Consider the following 22734-nt stretch of genomic DNA (forward strand, 5'->3'; position numbering starts at 1 on the left):
TTCTGATTGGTTTCCATGCTTCAAATCTCTCCATATCCCATTCATTCTACACAAAGCTGCCAAATTCTTAAAGAACATATCTGGCCATATCACTCTGTTGCTCAAAGAGCTCTAGTGGCCCCCTACCGTCTCTCAGATTAAATAAAAACTTCTCCATCTGGCATGCCAAATCTTTAACCATCTGGATTCAACATACCTTCTCAGGCTTGTTAGGTATTACTTTCCTACATGTACTCTATGATATTCAAAATGGCCTCCTTGCCATTCCTAACTCCTGCCTCTATGCTTTTAACAAGAAGCCATTTCTTATAATAGGAAGGATATTCTCATTTAATTCCACTTTTAGAATCCCTAGCCACCTTCAAAATTCTACAAAGTGAGGCCCTTCCTTGATCCCCTTTTTGGTCTCTCCCTTAATCTCATGTATTTGCTCAGAAAATATTTTATATTTGCCTCTGCACAAATGTCATTTCCTCTCATGGAATACTAGCTCCTTAAAAGCAGGATTTGTTTTACTTTTGTCTTTGTAATCCCAACACTTAGCATGTAATTGGCACATTCTAGGCATGAAGTAAATATTTGCTGACTGACTTATAAGTATCACAAGTACCACTTGCACTAAAAAAGAAAAATATCATTTGTAACACTTCCTACATAGATTCATAAGGACTTTGTATTATAGTTTTATTTCAATTCAACCATGATTTTCTTTTGATAGGCGCAAATCAAATACACCACAAAATTCACCACAGAAATCCTTGAGGAGTAATTTGAAGTGTTAGCCTGCTAGACCATTAGCTTCCTGAAGGCAGGGACCAGAGCTTTACCTCTTTGCAACTCCCTTGTAATATAGCCGATGCTTAAAAGAACTTTGGTTGAATATGAGATATTCAATTGATATTAAAATGCTGTACAACTAACTGAAAAAAATAACAATCAAACAGATGTTGTGGCAAAGGTAGGTTCTTAAAATATAAGGTGGTGACAAAGTGTTTGCCTCTGAAAGGACAAAGATGAGCTTTAGGGCTCATAGTGTTGTGTTTAAGCTCCTATTTCTTTTCTCATTCATTTGATTGTTTTCAGGCTTTTCTAGTTACAAATAATCTGGCAACGACCCCTTAAATATTCTAAAACAAGTTTATTTGCTCAATTGTCACTTTCTAAAGTTGGATTGTATAGTATAGTACTACAGAATTATAATGAAGACAAGTAACTCAATTTAAAGAAATTCAACAAGATGGAGCTGTATGTTTTCCATCAAAGTGATGCAGTTTTTATTTTGGGGTTGATACCCTGCTGAGCTAGTAACAGCAAGAGTAAAAGAAGACAGCAACTCTTTAGCAAAGCTAGCCAATGCCTCAATCTAAAACCTTGAGTAATCCTCCAATTCAAGCCAATACTTCTCACTTTTAAAGTACTTGGCTATTTGCTACCATCCAGTAGCTAATTTTGACTTTTGTTTAAAGAAATATCTAAAAGAAATGAATTTGCAATTTGAACAAAGACCCTGAATTGTAGGATCTGTGTAAGTCCTTCATAGGCATTCTTTATAAAAACAAGAAAAGAAGCCATGAGCTCTAAATGTATGGGAAAATACGCTAAACTCTTCTTATCTTTATAATGGAAAATCTTATGTTCCAGGTAATACTTAGAAATTCCAAATTCACAACATACTGTACTCACATATACATTTCACTTGATTGACTTTTAACAGAAACACATCCCAAAATGCTTAGATTCTAAAGACAAAATGGGAAGAATACATGATGCTTCAATTTGACATGACATACTGTTTGATCCTTATAAAAGCTGCCTAAGCAAATGGGATAATAAGTACAAAATATATTTATTTTCTTCTCCTTTTATCTTTCAAGGAAGAGGAAAAGTTAACTAAGTCTTCTAATCCAAACTACATATCTCAATAGTGTTTTCCAAATATTATTTCCTCTGTTGTTGTACTAACATCTTATTATATCAATATACCTTTGCACCTTATGAAGATACTCACCTGAAGATAATGTTACTATGTGAACTGATGTTTTTGCCACCAAACACAGTTGGAATCCATAAAGGTCTAGGTCTCACACCCCATTCTTGGAAACACTGGTCAGAATATGCAGCAAAGTCCCATGCCTGAGGTTCAAACATATCACTGATACCAGTGGTACATATGGGCATCACCATTTCTGTGCAGGCCTAAAAAGCAAAGACAAAAGAAACTAAACCTATTTTATCCAAATCATTACCTTAGATTTTTGTCTTGGATAAATTTTACAAACAAGCCATCAAATAAAGGTCAGAATCAGTGAAATCTTAAAAATGAAGTGGTCATTAACATAGCTTATAATATCTTTTACTGAGAATTAATAGTAGCTGACATTTAAAGAATGACCTTTTATAGAATTATATATTTTTACCTGATAGTTCCAACCTTGGATCCCGAGACTGCTTGTTGCTGTTTGTGAGGTATTCAGGCAGCTTGCTTCTCCAGAATAATTGTAATAGATATTCACCGCCTTGAAAATATTCTGTACTAACACTTTATCTGATGCATGGGAATCTGTCAAATACTTGCATACCTCCTATTTTAAAGAGATATAAAAAAGAGAACATCAGGAAATAGAAAAATATGAATATAAAATTAAATTTTGTTTAAACTATGTAAAAAACCTTCCATTGAGTCTATGGTGTCTTTTGATAATGATAAAACATATTATTATTTTTATTATTACTATTTTCTAAATTTCTCTATGGTGCTAAGGCTACTGAAATAAACAAAGTTCAGCTTCCCATTTTAACCAATAAATAAGTAGCTCCAAAGTTAACTTTATATATAAAGGAATTACCTACTAGGTATGATTTGAGGAACATTAAAGTTACCTCTCATTAAAGATCAGAAAACGAATATGAAGAATGCTTTTCTCTGCATTCTCTACATGGAAAAAATTTATATGTGCTGATAAGAAACAAAATAAACAGAATCAGGAAAATAATATACAAAATTACTATGACAATATAAAAGATACAATGAAAATATGTAATGTTATGAAATACAGTTTGATTAAAATAAACATAATAAAAAGAAAATGCATCTCTCTCATTTATTGGTGGAAAAAAAGAAAGTGTGGAATACTGAATATTCTGCCAGTTTATTTGATACATTAAGTTGGCTTACCTACAATGCAATTTTTCTCTCCTTTTTTATTTCCTATTATGAGAGATAACTCTGGAAAAGGGAGAGATAAGAGCTATAACCTGAAACTGACTTCAAAGGAAGAATATATTTAAAAATTAATGTGAAGCAAAAAACTATAAAGATCATAGAATCAGAAGAAACATTACTTCTATTAAAACATAATTGGAAAATAATATATTAAGTTATTACAATCTATGAAGATCTCAACAAGAATGTTTCTCAGCAATCTCGCCATATAGCAACTGATTAGGAAGAGCTTTCAACAAAGTGAAACAAATAATAGGGAAATTTAGAAAAGATGAAGGGAAAAGAAATAACTCCACCGTCAATTGTTTTACAAGAACACGTTAGGGAAGCAGAATAAGTAGAGAAAAAATTTGCTGAAAGGGAAAAGTAGAAAAGCACAGAAAACATGTTTTGCACACAATTGTGCCTTTCCTTACCAAAAAAAAAAAAAAAGAGCTGTTAGCCTCCCCAAATGAGATATCACTAATACTTAGGCTGAATACCCCCTGCTCATATTTAATAAATTGAGAAATTGAAGGAAGAAACACAAAAGCAGAAAAATTAAGAAAGTCCAACAAGCTAAGGGAAATTATAGGAAGGTTCCACCAACCTATTGAGGACAGGGGTTGTGTCTCATTCATTTCTGTGCCCTCAGAGTAAAGTCACTGAATTTTTAAGTGCTGTACAATGCTAAAGTAAGAAGCAGCTGTGTAGCATAGTGAATAGAGTGGTGACTGAAGTCAGGGAGACTCATCTTCCTGAGGTCAAATCCAGCCTAAGAGACTTACAGGCTGAGTGACCCTGGAAAAGTCACTTAACTTTCAGTTTCTTCACCTGTATTAAATTGAGCTGGAGAACTAAAAGATAAATCATTCCAGTATGTTTGCCAAGAAAATCCTAAATGGGATCACGAAGAAATAGACATTACTGAACAACAACAATGCTAAAAATTTTTGAAAAGAGTTGACTAAAATCAAAGTTTAACTTTGATGCTGACTTAAAATTAAAATGAAATCAAAGTTGCACAAATCCATTCAGTTCTAGAATGCAAATGATAATACAACAATGAATTAAGAACTGATGCTACAAGAAAATGAAAAAGTTAATTGCAAAGCTTTCCTTTTTCTGGAAAATCTCCTTTATCTAAAATAATACTACTAACTCCTTATATTTACACAGTGTCTTTAGAAGAAAATCTTAGCATGAAAAATACCAATCAGCATTATATACTTCAACAACAATACTATATGATGATCAATTCTGATGGACATGGCCCTCTTCAACAATGAGATGAACCAAATCAGTTCCAATAGAGCAGTAATGAATTGAACCAGCTACACCCAGCAAAAGAACTCTGGGAGTTGACTATGAACCACTACATAGAATTCCCGATACCTATATTTTTGTCTGCCTACATTTTTGATTTCCTTCACAGGCTAATTGTACACTATTTCAAAGTCCGATTCTTCTTGTGCAGCAAAATAACTGTATGGACAAGTATACATATATTGTATATATGTTAATATACTTTAATATATTTAACATGTATTGGTCTACTTGCCATCTGGGGGAGGAGGAGCCAAGGAGGGGGAAAATTGGAACAAAAGGTTTTGCAACTGTCAATCCTGAAAAATTACCTATGCATATATCTTGTAAATAAAAAGCTATAAGAAAAAAATAAGAAAAAAAAGAAGAAAGAAAAATGCCAATCAGAACTTATCAATAGCATTTTAAGGTTAGGAACTACTCACAGAAGTTATCAAATGTTTGATTACTAACTAAACTTTATACTTTTTGAATCTGAATACTAATACTTGACTCAGTCAACTCAAAATAAAGTAATTTTTAAAATATCCACCCAAGTAAGCAACATTTCCAAAATATTAGACTATTAGGAAAAGTATATCTACAATAAAGTAGATGATAGATAATACTACTATACTCTATAATCATAAGGCTGAATTTGAATAGTGTGACCAGTGCTAGGTGTGCTATTTAAGAAGGAAAACTAGAGTATCTAGAGTAAAGAACTAAAATGAACATAAATAGAGCCAGTAGAGGAAGGGACAAAGGGAGATGACAGTGGGGGACAGAGAGAGCAGCCACAGTAATGGTTGGCAGGATGATAGATAGCTCTATTTGAGAAAATTCTTTCTAATAATTAAAGCTATCCAACAATGAATAATTTTCCTCAAAAAGAAAAGAACTCCCTATACAAGTAGGTGTTCCAGAAACAAGAATATGCAATGATCAATTCTGACAGACCTGGCTTTTTTCAACAATGAGATGATTCAGGCCAATTCCAAGAGACTTGTGTTAGAGAGTCATCTGCACCCACAAAGAGGACCATGAGGACTGAATATGGATCACAACATAACATTTTCATCTTTTTGTTGTTTGCTTGCTTTTTATTTTTTCTCAATTTTTTTCCCTTTTTGATCTGATTTTTCTTGCCCAGCATGTGGAAATACATATAAAAAAATTGCACATATTTAACATATACTGGATTACTTGCTGTCTAGGGGTAGGAATGGGGAAAGGGAGAAAGAAAAAAAATTGGAACACATGGTTTTGCAAGGGTGAATGTTGAAAACTATCTTTGCATATATTTTAAAATAAAAAGCCATTATTATAAAAAAAAATAAAATTTTACAGAAATAACAAAGTATTCAAATAGACCTAGATAAAAAGGAATGTCAAAGAAAGAATGTCTAAGAAAATGGAAATAGAATACAGTTGGCAGGGTCCTTCACTCTGAATTTGAAGATCTGGGTTTAAGTCCTGATACTTTTACTTTCGAATAGTGACCTTCATCAAGTCTCTTACTCTATTCCATTGGACTTTCCTCATTCACCATAAAACAGAAATGATATTTGCACTAATTTTCCCACAGAGTTGTTATAATAATCAAATGAAATAAGTTATCTGAATGATTTGTAACAATAAAATGCTATATAAATATGAGTTGTTATTTATAACTCTTACACTGAAGTTTCTATATAGTAATATATAATTTCGTGAATAACTCAAGTGTTCCTTCAGCTACTATTGAAAGTTTTTTCATTTCTTAGATTGTTAGGTTATTTTCCTGAGTATTTTTAGGTATACTAAGGTAAGGGGGCAGTATGTTAAAAAAAAAACATAAGACATTAAAATTATGCATAACTAGAAAATGAGGCAGGTCAATTAGTTGTATAGTAAGAATGAGAGTGAAGAAGCGCTAACCAACCTTAGCCTCTCCTGTGATCCTTGAAGCATTACGAGACCCTGAGGATCTTACATTATATTCCATAGTAATTTCCAAAATGAAAGAGAATATAAATATAAGCAATTATACTATTTAAAAAAGGAAAATGGGAAGTTATGACATTCAAAATTTTGAATAGGGATGAATTCATATTCAAGTTGCAGAATGGAAAAAAATAAGGCAATTTTGATTACATACAATTTAAAAGTTTTTATCCAAACAAAACCAATGGGTCGAGAAAAAGAAAAAATTATGGATATTGAAAAATATTTGCATTACATATCTAACTATATTTACATTATATATCTATCAATATTTGCATTATATATCTAAAATTTATACTAAAATTATACAAGTATATGCTATTTGGGGCCATTACCAAATAGATAGTAAATGGTGATCAAATGTGAAGTTTTCAAAAAGAAAACATACTAATAGTCATTTGAAAAACCATTCAAAATCACTGATGATGTGAAAAACATAAATTAAAATAAGTCAGAGAGGTATCACTTTGTATTCAAATTGGAAGATGGTTTAAAAAAAGAAGGAAAAAAATCAATGATGGAGAAATTGTGGAAAGACAAGCACTATGAATATAAAACTGTGGAATTGTTCACCCTTCTAGAAAACAATTTGGAATTATGCCTCAAAAATGAATGATTTGTTCAGATCAGTACAAACATCATTTGTAAAATCAAAATCAATTACATGTCCAGTAATTGAAGAATAGCTTATTTTATCAAATTGTGATATATGATATTGTTCCATAAGAAACAATAAATTTGAAAAAATGCAAAGAATGTTGGTAAGAATTATAGGAAGTAATTCTGTATAAAGGAAGCAAGATTAAGAGAATATACAATATAACTACAGAAATATAAGTGAAGACAACTATAAATAGCAACAATACTCAGATCAAACATAATGGACAAAATGGATATCAAATAATTCTAATTAAAGTTCTTCTTTTCCATTAGCCTGTGCTAAATGAAATGTGGAAAATTATACATACCATCTAAGGAACTTTTGAAAAACTGTTTTTAAGGCATATATTTTACAAAGGAGGGAACAATTGTGTGCTTGCTAGAATGTATGTTTTTTAAACACATCGATTTAAAAAAAAATATATTGGGAGCAAAAGTTTTAACTGAAAATATTTTCTTGCCAACATACTTCAGTGGGTAACAAAATAAAATTGATAATTTAACATCAAATATAAAAAATATAAAAGAATATGAGAAATGCCTTCGGAATATTTTCATTGGACCTTTTCATGCATAGAATGCTAGCAACAAGAATCAAATAATATAACAAAGTTGTAGTGACCTATACTAGGGGGAGGGAGTACCCATATCCAAAGAGGACACAGATTCCAAGAATCAGAATATCACTGCTGGATAAACACTCAAAATAGGGAGACTCTTCCAATGGCTACTATACTAGGGAAAGAAGGAACTCTTCAACCAGAATCAGTATTTGAAGTAGCTGGACTTAAGTTGATTCTACCTAACCATTTCTATAGCACTTTATGGTTTGCAAAGTACTTTATTCGGGTGATCTTTTTTGGTTTTCTTTCCTACTACAGCTATGAAGATGGAGGAAGAAGAACATTCAAAAATATATTTTTTTAACTTCCTGATCACATGAGGAATCAAGAAAGCTGAAGGAAAGAAAAACTTTAACCTTGGGACACAATTTAATCAACTTTATACCCAAATATCAAAAGAAATAATATTTGTATAGTGCTTAGGACAGTGTATTGCATATGTTAGGTATTTAATAAATTCATATTCCCATGCCCATAAATATATAGGCTTTTATTTTTATTCCCATATAAAAGCAAGAATAAAAATTCTTTTTAAAATTTCCAATGATTCTAAGTATGAGAATAAATGTTTGAATAAGATAAAAGGATAGAAGATGGAGGGAGAAATTTGGAAATAAGAGAAGAAAAGAAGATAATTTAAAAAAAAAAAAGGCCAATTTCTTCCCATAAAATATAGCCCATCCACATTACAAAAAAGATTAAGCAGATACATTCAACTATTCTAACAGATTTTCTTTCCCCAGTCTTCAATACCCCTCACTCTCACTCAGATAATCACATTAGTTTTGTCATTAAAAGCTGTCTTTTCATAGAACGCACCTAAACCGCTTAAACCACCCAGAGAGGTCGCGTATGTTATAAAACATCAGGACAAGAGGAAGGGATTTTCCATTTTGTGTCTTATTATTTCACTATATCTATCTGTATACTCAGAAGACTAGGCTAAAAGACTTCATGAGCTGTCCATAAGAAAAAATGCAGGGAGAATAAAATCTGTACAGTGTTCCTTCCTTAAGTTGCAATTTAGCTTGACAAGAGATTCAGTATTGAAGGCATTTATGTTGATAGAACAATCAAATGACAAGGGTATTTCTATTTTGTTTTCCCATTATATTTTTAATCCATCACCCCAATCCCTGATTATTTTTAGCATGAATGGTGTAGCTTTTGTTAACAATAAACAAAAGAAAATTGAATTCCATACAAAAATGTATAAAAACAATTCAAAGGAAATTATTTGAAATTGGATGGAAAATGAAATCTGGATGCTAATCAGTGATGATTCCACGCATGTGATAACAAGTTTTAATTCCCCTATACTTTAACAATATTTAAATATGTCATCTGTAACATGCCACCTTGAAATTCTTAGTTCAAGTCACAAATCAAAAAAGAATATCTGTTTGTCAACCTTTTTAAAAGGAGGAAGTGGATCAGAGGGAGGAGGAGCTCTAAATAAATGGAACTATCCAAGTGAAAGAATAGTGACCAACTGGCTAGTGTTCCAGGGCTTAATGGAACAGAACAAGAGAAAGAAGGTGAGGAATGGAGAAACAGAATGAAAAATTGAGAGAAAGCGATCCAAAACTTTTAGAAAGCTGGAAAAAATTTCAAATATTTGAAATTTTTTCAAAAGAAATGCACAAACAAAATTGAAAATACACAAAAGCAACAAATATTTCCACACATAAGTACAAGAATAGAGTATATCATAATGCTGTTTTTTCAATTACATCAAAGGGAAGTATAGTTCAATCACTCAAGAATTCCTTCAATCTTGAAGACTTAGGATAAAGCTAGTAAAAATGAACTGAAATGAGAATAATGAAAGATCTGATTAAAAGAAGAAAAAAGCAAAAGCATATATGGAAAAGAAGAAACAAAATTTTATGACCTTGAAAAAATTAAGATCAACATAAATGAGAAAAAAAATTGTTTAAAAAGAACACTAGATTGGCAGTGGTGAGAGCCTTCTGAGAAGAGCAGATTGTAATTAATGTAATTAATTTTTGTAATTAATGCATGAATGTCTTAATTTTTAAATGAATACTTAATTACACAGATTATAAAATCGGTGAAACATAAAGTCAGTAGACTTTAATAGTCTATTTCAGTAGTCTCTTACCATAGGATATCAAGAAGCTGGACCAAATAATTCTATAAAACAATGGCTGCTAAATTTGTACTTTTTAGAAGACGAGCGTAAATTACAATAGCTCCTAGCACTTTTATAATTGTTGTCTTATCATTATATAATTCTGATGAATATACTGAGGTTTAAATATTAGTCTCATTTTATAGATGAGAAAAACTAAGGAAAAGAATTTTAAATGACTGTCCCACTACAGTGTGTTATAATGCAATGGTACTAACAACTAGTCTAATCTCACTTCCAGTAATCGATCTACTGGATTTTTTGTAAAGAGAAATACCTACTATTTAAAAAAAAAAACTAACTAGTGTAGATAGTTTTCCTTAATAATTTTGATGCCATATCTCTCACAAGACAAACTTCTTTTGCAATCTTTAACTCACTGGTGATTCTGCTTTTCAGATATAAGAAACACTGACTCTATAACAAGTTGAATAGTTGTTCCATTTACTTCTCTAAGAGTTAGAAGTGAATGGCCTCAAAGATCATGTAGTCCAAAAGATACCTAAGCAAGAATCCCTTCTACAGAACTATCAAAAACCTGGTTACATAGCTTTTGCCTGTACAGTCTTGATGAGAGAAATCCAATAACCTTTAATGCAAACCATTACACTCTGGAACTGTTCCATTTTGTGGGGAAACTTCTTCACATTAAGACTCAATCGAGACTTAAATCAACTGTTGCTGAGTGAAATGAGCAGAACCAGAAGATCACTATACACTTCAACAACAACACTGTATGAGGATGTATTCTGATAGAAGTGGAAATCTTCAACATAAAGAAGATCCAACTCACTTCCAGTTGATCAATGATGGACAGAAATAACTACACCCAGAGAAGGAACACTGGGAAGCGAATGTAAATTGTGAGCACTACTGTCTATCTACCCAGGTTACTTATACCTTTAGAAGCTAATAATTAATGTGCAACAAGAAAATGGGATTTACACACATATATTGTATCTAGGTTATATTGTAACACATGTAAAATGTATGGGATTGCCTGCCATGGGGGGAGGGAGTGGAGGGAGGGAGGGGATAATTTGGAAAAATGAATTAAAATAAATAAATAAATAAATAAATAAATAAATAAATAAATAAATAAATAAATAAATAAATAAAGACTCAATCTCCCTCTCTACATATTTCATTTATTGTTCCAATCTTTTCTCTCAGTTAACAAGCAGAAAAAAGTTTAATCCCTCTTACAGGAATTTTTGAAGATTACTATCATATAATCAATCCTACTTTCTAAGCCATCTTCTGCCTAAAAGTCTTCTCTTCTTCATATCATACATTCCCAGTTTTACCAATCAATCCTTGTATTCCAAGATCTCCTCTTTCCTCATCCTGGTAATTCCTTCTAGTCAAGCTCAAAACTGCCTGTATGCTTTCTGAAAGGGGATGGAAGTACTGAACAGAACATATCAGATGTGATTACAGCAGAACAGAATGTAGCATGACTACCATTTTCTTTGCCCTGGACACTATACAGGAAATAGAAATACTATTAAGGAAAAGAATTGGGGAGGGAAAAAAAAACCAGCAGGACTAGATCACGTATACAGAGAAGAGATCTGGATTGACAACTACACAATTCTGAGGGTATTCATAGATTGATTCTCAAAGAATATGAATAATAAGGGGCAAGATGACAAAAGCATGAAAAGAAAGATCTCGGACCTTAATACAAAATAACCAATTCATCTATATACAAAGTTTTGATGAGAACAAGCTATATTCTCTTAAAGAATGCTTGATGAGGGCTTTAAAAAGAAGCAGGCAGGTTTTTGCAAGTGATATTCCTACAGCACAATATGTATTTACCATCACACAATTGACTCAAAAGATGTGAAGAATATAAGGTCTTATTGGGCTTCTTATTTGCTGAAGTTATAAAAGCATTTAATTTTTTACTTTATAAAATTTTATAAAGTAAAATGCTACCTTAAAAGCTCTTCTTCAACAAAATGTCTTCCAAGCTAATGATGAAAGTGAAATGCATATTACACATGAAAGTATCATTACAAGTGATTCAAGAACATGTTTCTATTACCTTAATAGGCCAAGCAGGCAAAGGCATTAAAAAGTTTGAACTATATGGATAATCCACCATTGCCAGATTCACCCATGTTTCAGCTAGCCACGATTTCAACATGATTACATCCATTTGGCTTCTTAATGGATTGCACAGGTGAAATGCTTCAGAAATCCACTGCAAACCTTCACCTACAGGAATGAACATGATCATTTGCATTTATTTCACTTTACCAAGTAACTATTAGTCAACAGAAATATTTGAAAAATGGCATTTATTTCACAACACAGTGTTCCCTTAGAACTCGTTAATTGGTAGAAGGCACCATGAGATGCAAAAAAATATGAGTATTGGAGAAATTTTCCCATAAGGAGTACATCTCTGATCTGAAGCCTAACCATTCCTCTCCACCCAGTTCCCCAAAGGAGCAAGTTGGGCTTCCAATTTCAGAGAAACAAGCCAGCCCAGTCAGACTCCTCTCTTCTTGACCCAACTCACTTTCTGAGAGCAACATAAACCTTTATACTCTCTCCCCACCCCAGGCTGTCCAAGCTTCCTTAAGGGAGGCTGGGGCAGGGGGGTGGAGGTGGGGGGGGGGGGAGAAAGAGGACTAAATGTGCAAGCAAAGCCATAGTTCTGTGCTACTACTACCCAAGGCCCTGGCTGTCACCTGAGGTTCAGGGCTCCTGTCTCTACCTGGGCCATCACTGCTCCTGCTGCTTCACTTCCTGTTGAGCACCAGGCTCCTCAATGCCCCTTCCAGTACTACTCTTCTGGGAGCCAGGAGATTATATGCTGCAGCCACATTGTCCTGCAAGAACAGCCCTGTGGCCCTTCCACCAAAGCCCAATGATGAGCACAACCTTAGCATTGTGGGATCCAAGCTGGCAGTCCTGTGCACCACTGACTTGGCCAGGAAGGAGCTGCTCCCAGTCAAGGGCAATAGCAGCAGTAGTAGGGTTGGGGCATACTGCCAAGCATACTGCTTGGCCAACTTGTATTTCTACCGTTCAATCAAGACAACAGCCAAGTGCAAAAATGCTGGGAGAGCATCAAGTGCTGAAATATTTTTTTCTTGATGAAATGTGCTAAATACTGAATTTGACAAGTTTTGAAGAAAGCAAGTTCAGCCCATTGTAGCTCATGACAAATGCTGTCTCATTATAACTTCAGAGTTCCAAAGAACTTCTGAGGTGGTACAGAATGTCCCAGAAGTCTTAGTTTCGTTTTAAGCTCTAATTGCAATAATACTAGCCACTCTTTTATGTTTTGTGTACTTCAAATTTATAAAGTTGCTATTATCCTGAGCTCTCATTCTTCCTCACACAACACGTTAAATAAGTTGCCAAATATCATCATTTCTATCTCCTCAACATCTCATTTCTTTCTCCTTGTCTCTACTTACAAAAGCTATTTCTCATCGCTTCTCACTGCATCAGCCTCCTTTATTGATCCTCAAGTTTCTCTTCCCTCTAATCCTTCCTACATTCTGCCACCAAGTAATTTTCCTTAAGTGTAGTTCTGATCACACAAGTCCCCTATCCAACCAACTCCAGTGGCTTCCTATCACTGTAGAATAAAACACAAATAAAATACTTGACTTAAAGGCCTACAAAAGTTGGTTCCAACCTATCTTTCCAGCTCACTGGACGTTTCTCCTTCTGTGGAACTTCTGATCCAGCCAGACGGGATTTCTCCCTGCTCCGTGAACAAAGCCCTCCCATCTCTCTTCTCTGTGCTTTTGTATTGGTTCTCTGCTGACTGGAACATGCCCTCTGAGTCACTTTTATCTGGTTGTGTCTTTCTTCCTTTAAGATACAGCTTAATCAACATCCTCTTCTTGAATCATAATTTTCTGATCCCTAATCTCTCCCAAACTACTGTTGGGAATGTATTTAACTACTTTATGTATATTTGCATCCATTGATGTTTATTTTTTTTCTGTATTTATGTATGTAAAACATGTATAATACATGTTTGTCTCCTCTATTAGAATATAAACTCATTCTAACTAGGGATTTTTAAAAAATTCTTTGTACCTGTGTCCTCAACAGCTAGCACAGTTCCTGGAATTTAAATACTGTTGACTATAGATTGTTTAGGTTCTTTTTTTAATCCAAGTACAGAACTTTACATTCATTCCTAATATATTTCTTTTTCTCCAATTCAGAATTTTTAATGTGTTGAAATCTTTTTGGAACCAGACTCTGTCAGCCCAATAGGTATTCCTCCAAAATACATATCATCTGCAATTTGACAAGCATAGCATCTGTCCTTCTAAATCACTGATAAGAAAAATGTTGAACAGCACAAGACCAAGGGCAGATTCTGGGGTACTCCCCTAGAGAAAAACTTCCCTCAAAGTTGAATTACTACATTTTGGGTATGATCAGTGGTCCTTTTGGGGCAGTGGCAGTCTCTCTAGGCATTGTTGTTCTGCTTTTGATTATAAAATTGTTTGTTTTTTGGGAGGAAGAGAGGCTGAACCAAGGAGCAGGAGAGAGAAACCACAGTACTGTACAATAAAATTAGTATAGATTTTGTGGGTTTTTTGGAATGTGGAATTATTTATGTAAAGTCAAATTTATATCATTATAAGTCATAGATTTATAATAATAATTACAATAGCTAACTTTTACATAGCACTTGTTTATATAGCACAATGCTATATATATGTGTGTGTGTGTATATATATATATATATATATATATATATATATATATATATATATATATATATATATATATAATGTTAAGCACTTGAAGAAGAAGAAAAGGAGGAGAAGGAAGAGGAGTTACCATTTATAGAGCATCTATTATGTATCAGGTACCATGCAAATTATCATGTCATTTGATCCTCATAACAATCTTGGAGGGAGGTGCTATTACCCCCATTTCATACACAAAGAAAAGGGGGCAAACAGGATAAATGACCAGTTGTGAAACCAGCAGAACTATGTGTCTTCTGTGTACTATAAGTGCCCATGAGAAAGTTTACTTGCTCTCTCCACTGCTAAAAGAAACCTAAAAGGCTCAATTTTTCTATGTATATTTTCTTTTATTTTTGTCATGTGGCCTTATGTCAGAATATACACAAACGACAATCTATAAATCTTGCTAATTTTATAGTATTTCTTACTCCTAAAATTGTTAAAGATTTCTTTTATTATATCACTTATTATTTACAGATTTCCATGTTCGTTTACGTTTGATGTGGATAATGGATTTTAGAGGCACCAAAATCTGGGGTTTGGTCATGTGAAGAATTCACAATGACCATTCTCTTTCACAAAAAGTAGATTTAATTAGGGGAATAGGTTACAGACAAAATGAAAGGATACACCAGGAATGATAAATATGAAATAGAGTTGGGAGAGCATACTTAAGACAAATTCCTTAGTAGAATTCAGGATCACCCAGCTGGAAGGGAGAACTCCTTGAGGTTCTTAGCTGGCAGGCTAAATCCTGAAAGGGACTTAGCACCCTAAAAGAGTTAGCTATATGGAGGAAAAGTGGGGTTGAAAAGCATGGTTAGAATAGATACCGCATGGCATAGGAGAGGGATAAGGAAAAAGATACCATGAGATAGAGTGCCATGGAGAACTGAGCCAAAGGACAGCAGCAGCCATGGGATGATCTATAAGAAGATTTTATGAGGAAAACAATCCCAGGGACATAACTAGGATTTCTGATAGGAATGATCTTGACTGCTTGAGAACCCTACAGAGGGTGAATCTCAGCGATTTAACATAACTTGGATTGGAGTGACTGGAAGACCTCTCTAAAGGGTGGGAACATGAAGCTAAACTGATTTATATTAGTGCCGTTTCCTTGCTTGCCTCAGGGATCAATTCTTTAGTTTCTCTCCATGCAATACACCATTCAGTATGTTATCCATTGAGCTATGAAGCTTCCTTTATAATCTATAGGTTTGATTCCTATATCAGATTTAGAGGTTTCTCTTTGAGACAGTAACTTTTCTTCATAGAATGAATGCTTCACAGTCATCATAAATCTCTCTCTCAAAAAATGAGTCTGTATTTTGTGAGGTTCAAGTTCCAAGAACTCTAATATGTAATGCCTAATTCAAAGACCACCAATAAATTTGGGGAATAACAAAGTAGACAAGAATAACAAAAGATGCCAAGAGTCTCTTGACCAAAGCTGCAGCTTCTTCTAGCAAGCTGAGTATGAGTCCATATTTTTTTAAAGAAAAGTATTTCTCTTCAAGAAAAAAATTTAACTGACTCCTGAGTTGTCAGAATGTAGAATGTAGAAGGTAAAATCAGCAGATCATCCTTGGAGTGAATCAGACAAGCAGAGTAATAAAATTCAAGAAAAGATCCTTCCATCCCATCAAGGAGGTACAAGACTGCCTGATGTGACCTGATCAGAAGTGGTAGAAAAGTCTTCAGACAAGTCTCCTGAGTCTTTTCCTTTGGTAGAAAATGAGAGGTGCGGTATTTTCCCTTTCTTGACATAGTTTCATTTTAGAAAAGGTTTAAGGAATTTAAACATATAATTATTTCCTTTTTTAAAGAAGTTCAAGAATTAATTCAGCTGATTAAGCATTATAAACATTATAATCAGAGTATACAAGTTAATTTTGCTTCTTTTTTAGAGTAAAAAGTTCAAGAAATGAGCATCCAGTAAACTCCATTTCCTCATCTTTGTTGCTGTCATCTTCTTCATCATCATCATCATCATCATCATTCTTCCCAACCATCATTTTCAAACTATAGCCTCTGCTCTCTAGTTATCACTCCCAACTTCCCTCTCACTAGAAACCTGAACTCTTCCTCTCAAACCTCCTTGGGCTCCAAATGATGAATCTTTACCTTATTTTTGCCTAAAATCAGGTCTCCACATCACTTCCTGGAACCTTTCCAAACCAAGTGAATCTTCACTCCCAGGTTTCTCGATCCCTTTTATGCATTATCTTCCCCTTATTTAAAAATATAAAGCCATAGAGGGCAGGGACTGTCCTGCTTGCCTGCATTTTTGTCACCAGCACTTTGCATAGTATTAAGCACATAGTTAAGTTATTAATAAATGCTTTATCTACTATATATTGTTACCAATATATCCTCTACCTTTCTCAATAACAGCAGCTTTTTTCCATACTAATTCTTACCACTATGTTTGGTGACAACATTTATTGATCTTTAATAGCATTTCCTACATTTTGTGCTCATGGTTTCTCTACGTTTTTAACAATCATCCAATGACCTTCCAATTCCAATAACCTTCATATATTGTTCTACTTCACCCACATCCTGGACATTGTCATCACTGAAAACTTTTCCACTTTCATAAATATAAACTTTAAAATTTTCTCCTCAAATAACAACCATCTTACCAACGTCTTGCTCCTACCAAACCAGCTATTTGCCCTCATCATAACTTTATCTTGATCTCTACCCACTTGCTGTTTCCCAATCCAGCTTATATTCACAGCCAATTCAACTATTACTTTATCAACATCTTAAAACCTTTCACCCCTTTTATTTTGAACAATAGCACCCATCCTAACCCCAAACACACCATACAACGAGTTCTTTCTCCAACAATACTGAGGTACATGGGGGCAAAGTGACATAACATTTCTGATTAGTGCCACTATAAATTCTTGTTAACTGTTTTCAACGTGTGTATTCATCTACTCATGTTTATGCTAATGTACATAACATACCTAATTTGAGCTTCAATGAGCTAACATTTTCCACTATTCTAAAAGCACCAATGATATGCTTCCACCATCACTGTCTTCCTTCTTTAGGAGAAAGGGATAGAAAAAGGGTTTATTAGCACATACCACCTGCTATGTGCCAGAGATTATACTAAGCACTTCACAAATATTATCTCATTTGATCTTCACAGAAACCTAGGAGGTTGGTACAAGTATTCCCATTTTACAAATGAAGAAATTGAGGCAGACGAGGTTGATTTGCCAAGGCTCACACAGCTATTAAGTATCTAAAGCTGAGGCAGCTAGGTGGCACAGGGGATAGAGCACCAGCCCTGAAGTCAGGAGGACCTGAGTTCAAATCTAGCCTCAAACACTTAACATTGCCTAGCTGCGTGACCCTGGATAAGTCAATTAACTCCAACTGCCTCAGGGGAAAAAAAAGTATTTAAAGCTACATTTGTACTCAGTTCTTCTGAGCTTAGCCTTCTGTCCACTGTGCTGCCTAGCCACTTCAGATAAAAATTATCAAATACAAGATCCTTAATATTTATTTCCTTTTTTTTTCAATCCATCACCACAAAAATTTTCTGCATCTCTCCATTCATTTTCTTCTTTCCCACTTCCTCTGCCCATTGCCTTACTCTCTTGTGACTTCATATTTGATCTCATATTCCAAAAACCTTGTACCATGAAGAAGCCCTTCTTTCTGACATTTTCAATTCTGTTAGTCGGTGAGTCAATACATAATAAGCATCTCCTGTTTGCTTAATGTTAAATGCTACTGTCTTTAGCACTGAGGCCACAAAGAGATAAAAGATAGCCCCTACCAACAAGGAGCTCATAATCTAATGGCAGAGACAATATGCAAACAAATACATACAAAGCAAGCTATGTATACATTAAATAGGGAAAAAAAATAAAAGAAGAAAGGGACTAAGTTTAAAAATTAAAAGAAGGAATTACAAGAAGTTAGGAAAGTTGGTTGTTGCTTTTTCTTTTTTAATAGAAGGTTGGATTTTAGTTAGGACTTCAAAAAACCAGGAAGATCCAGTGGGTCACAAGAGAAGAGGGAAAGTATTCTAGTAGGCATGAAGGACAACCAGAGACAATATCCAGAGCTAAGAAATGTGGTGTCTTGCTTGTGGAATAGCCGTATTATTGGATTGAAGAGTATGATCCAGGTAGCAAGACAGAAAAAGAGTGGAAGAGAATGAAGGGCTCTGAAAGAGGGCTCTAAATGTCCAACATTTTCTACTTGCTCCTGGAGGCAAAAGGAACTCACTAAAGTTTACTGAAGTGACATGATCTGAATTTGCATTTTAGGAAAATCACAGGATGTTGAAGTAAGGATAAACTTAAGGCAGGCAGACCATTGCAATAATTCCTCTACACTGACTATTTATCCTTTGGCTATATAAAGATGCTCATTTTCTCTCTCATTTAAAAAAAAAATCCTTCTCTCTACCCTATTAAGCTACTGTCCCATCTCTCACTCCATTTTCACTAAAAATCTTCTTTAAATAGTCAATACTTAGCTACCTCTACCCATCTTTGCTTGTAATTATGTTCTAACAGTTGCCATTCTCCAAAGATCACCAATGACTTAATTGTCAAATTCATTGGCTTTTTTCTTTCAGGTTTCATCTTTGATTTTTCGACAGCATTTTGCCCTGAGCATCACTTCCTTGAAATATACTCCTCCCTTAACTTCTGGGGCAATATTTTGTTTTTCTTCCTATTTTTCTAATCCTTCTTGCTGCCTTCTTTCACTAGTTTCATTTCCTCTTCCTCCCTTTTCAAAGCTTTAACTGAAGACTTTCTTCCCTTACCTATATTTAAATTCTTCCTCTAAACAATTTTGTCACCTGCCAGGACTTCAACAATCATCTCTATTAAATGATTCTCAGATCTTATATCCATTACTAATTTGAGCTCCATATACACATGTCCAATTACCTATTTGACATAAGCACCTCAAAATAAACGTGGGCAAAAAAATCAAACATCCCCTATCTGAAGTGTCTTCTCCCATTCCTAATTTTAAAAATTCTATTCATCATGCTTTGTCCAATTCAAATATCAACTGTTCCTTAGAGGTTGCCTCCCTATACCATAATTTTCATGTTCTGTGTATGTCTTATCTGTATCTTACTATAATACTTCACTGTGGAATAGAGGGGATTCTAAGTTTCTGAAGACCATGCCAGCAGGGCATAATCTCAATAGGTCAGTCTGGAAAGATTCTAAATATAAATCAATAGCAGGCTACATGTCTGTTTTCTAGGTCTAGCTTAGCTCTGTTTTGAAATTGTCATCACCAAAAATTGAGCTATTAGATAAATTTTGGGGGGTCCCCAGCAACTTTTATAAGGCATCTACCAAGGCGAGTACAGAGATAAAAGACTGGGGAAATGTAGGAGAAAAACAAGTTTTGATCATCACTGGTAATGAGAACACCTAAATTGTTAAAACCTTTGAAGTTTTGAGATAAAATAAATTACTACTAAATTAAAAATCTCCTTGAGAGCAAGAACTGGGTTCTTGTTCATTGTTAAACTTCAGTATCTTGAACATAGAAAAAAATTAATAAAATCTATTGAATGGAATTGAACCTGCTTCATATGGGGCTCTTTGTCATATCTGTCCATCAGACAACCAAGTTTAATGTAAGCTGGGGATTTTAGAGAACTAGAAAAATGTACATTAATGATACAGGAAAAAACAATTATGCACAACATAATTCTATAATCCAAAATCTTTTTATCAGACTAAACCTCTGGTTCTTCACAAAAAGCAGCAAAACTGATTTGGGCACTTTTAATATTTTTTTATTTGACTTGAAAAGTCAATTTCACCTTACCTGTATATGCCAGTCTATCAATTGCTTTCCAGGAACCCTGGATGGTTTCAGAACACTTAGAGCCACTTTTCTTAAAATCATTGGTTACAATTTCAAAAAATTTTCCACAAGAGACCAAATCTGTAAATTGCCAGATGGGGGCAGAGGCTGCAAGAGCTCTGAATGATTAAAGGAAAAGAATAAAAAGTGGAAAGGAAAAAAAAGGAAGGGGGGAGAAAAGAAAAAAAAAGATTAATCGAATTCTAACTCAGATTATTTTGGCAAATGATTAAATAAGGAAAATTTATTCATTAAAGAAATTTAAACTGAGATTTACAATACAGATTAAAATATGCAATTTTTCGTGTAAAGTGTATTTATAGATTTGCATTTAAAATCTTTAAGATTATACCACTACTCAATATGTTTGCACTCACCCAATCACAATATGAGGATATTTCATTCTGAACCAGGCAGCAAGCATCCCTCCATATGAGCCTCCTATAGCAATAACAGGACTATTTTTAGCACCTGGGATTGTTTTTTTCAAGTATTCAATTAAAACTGCAAAGTCAGCCAGAGCCTGCTCTGCTGTCAGATAATTCAAGTGCTTGGAATCCTAAAGAAAAATTACAAATAGGATTATAAAATAGCACCAGGTTACAGCAAATAAAGCACAGCTTTAACTTACATAAGAAACAAAAGATCAGTTAAGTATTTCACTGATAATCTGTGCAATCAAGCCAGGATAGCAGATCAATACAATTAATATTCTTAAACAACTGCTATTGCTAAAACACCTTAGAAGTAATGAAACAGCACATCAAATGTGATTCTTAGACTCATCATCTGTTATTAATTAAGCTTCAGTTACACATCAGTGTTACTAAGTTTTAAAGTTCTAGGATACTTTACCCCACAAAGCTTTGATAGTGTTCATGATAGAAATAAAACCATATGTGTGGCAAAAGTTGATTCATTAAAAAAATCAAATAAAATTTAGAGTAACTTGAATACACAACCGGTCAAAACATTCTTATCAGATTCTGACAAATGAAAAAAATGAATATTCCAATGAGGTCAAGAAACCTATCCCACCAATTTTCACTCTCACTTAGGTCAAATTTATCCTGTTCTTAATTCATCTGTACATCTGTTTGCATCTAGTGTCCCCAATTAGATTGTGAGCTCCCTGAGGGCAAGGACTAAGCCTTTCCTTTCTTTGTATCCCCAGTAGCATTGTGCCTGGTTCACAGTAGGTATTTAACAAATGCTTATTTACTGACCCAGGACTGAAATTGACTTAAGCTGAGAAAATAAATTTTACTGTGACTGAAAAGATTACATATCATATTCATCATGATGAGGGCAAAATGATGCTCTAAGGCCCAGATGGGTCAGTCCTTCCTTTTCCTGGCTGTCTGATATTCTTTCTCTCTCTCTCTCTCTCTCTCTCTCTCTCTCTCTCTCTCTCTCTCTCTCTCTCTCTCTCTCTCTCTCTCTCTCTCTCTCTCTCTCTCTCTCTCTGACACAAGGCAGAGAAAAGCCTAGTGCAAGGAATAGAATAGAATTTTGGACAGGAATTTCTCTTAAGGATGTAAAATTCTATTAATCATTTGTGTCTCAGGTTATCTCCTTTAACCTCTTCTAAGACAGGAATTTCTCTGTTAAACATTTGTGTCTTGGGCTATCTCTTTTGACCTCTTCAATCATATCTAAAATCAAGTTTAAAATTAACAAGGAATACATAATTTTTATAAAAGCAAATATGTATATAGTTACTAACATAGTTACTGACAAATTAAGTTGCAAAGAAACACTCTAGAATATTAGACAAAAATAGCTAAACTTATGTTACTGTTGAGGTTGGGAAAGGGATCCCCAAGAGTTTGAGGTCACAGACCAGTGTCCCCAAAAGAATTTGCAGGTTTGAACCTGCATTTCCTAGTTAAAGGGCAAACTTTATAGTAATTGTAATGCCATTACAAGTGGGCTAACTTCCAAAGGAATTTATCAAAGAAACACGAGCAAGGAAACACATTTATCTAGTTCTTTTTTGGCTTAGAGTTAGGACCAAGGAGTGGCCTCTGCACTTTGGTTTTTACTAACCAACAGGTTGTCTCAGGAGTTTGGTCCTGGGACTACCCTGAGGTCAGAAGCTATCTAACAGTCAGCAAAAAAACTGAGGAGTGCGCTATTCAGAATCAGACAGATTGTTATTCTTAGATTGCATGTGGGAGG

The 22734-nt window shown here is 34.1% G+C and overlaps 1 protein-coding gene across 1 annotated transcript in view; it reads right to left on the minus strand.

Moving 5' to 3' along the window:
• Positions 1 to 22734, minus strand: part of PRCP (prolylcarboxypeptidase) — an 82706-nt gene that overhangs the window by 9115 nt on the left and 50857 nt on the right. The window contains exons 4-8 of the mRNA XM_074304565.1: positions 20931 to 21112; positions 20515 to 20672; positions 11985 to 12157; positions 2418 to 2582; positions 2009 to 2196 (exon numbers count right to left, since the gene is read on the minus strand). Coding sequence (XP_074160666.1) covers positions 2009 to 2196; positions 2418 to 2582; positions 11985 to 12157; positions 20515 to 20672; positions 20931 to 21112 — 866 coding nt within the window. The remainder of the gene's footprint in view (positions 1 to 2008; positions 2197 to 2417; positions 2583 to 11984; positions 12158 to 20514; positions 20673 to 20930; positions 21113 to 22734) is intronic.

Source organism: Sminthopsis crassicaudata, chromosome 3, assembly GCF_048593235.1.
Source record: "Sminthopsis crassicaudata isolate SCR6 chromosome 3, ASM4859323v1, whole genome shotgun sequence".
Classification (NCBI taxonomy): domain Eukaryota; kingdom Metazoa; phylum Chordata; class Mammalia; order Dasyuromorphia; family Dasyuridae; genus Sminthopsis; species Sminthopsis crassicaudata.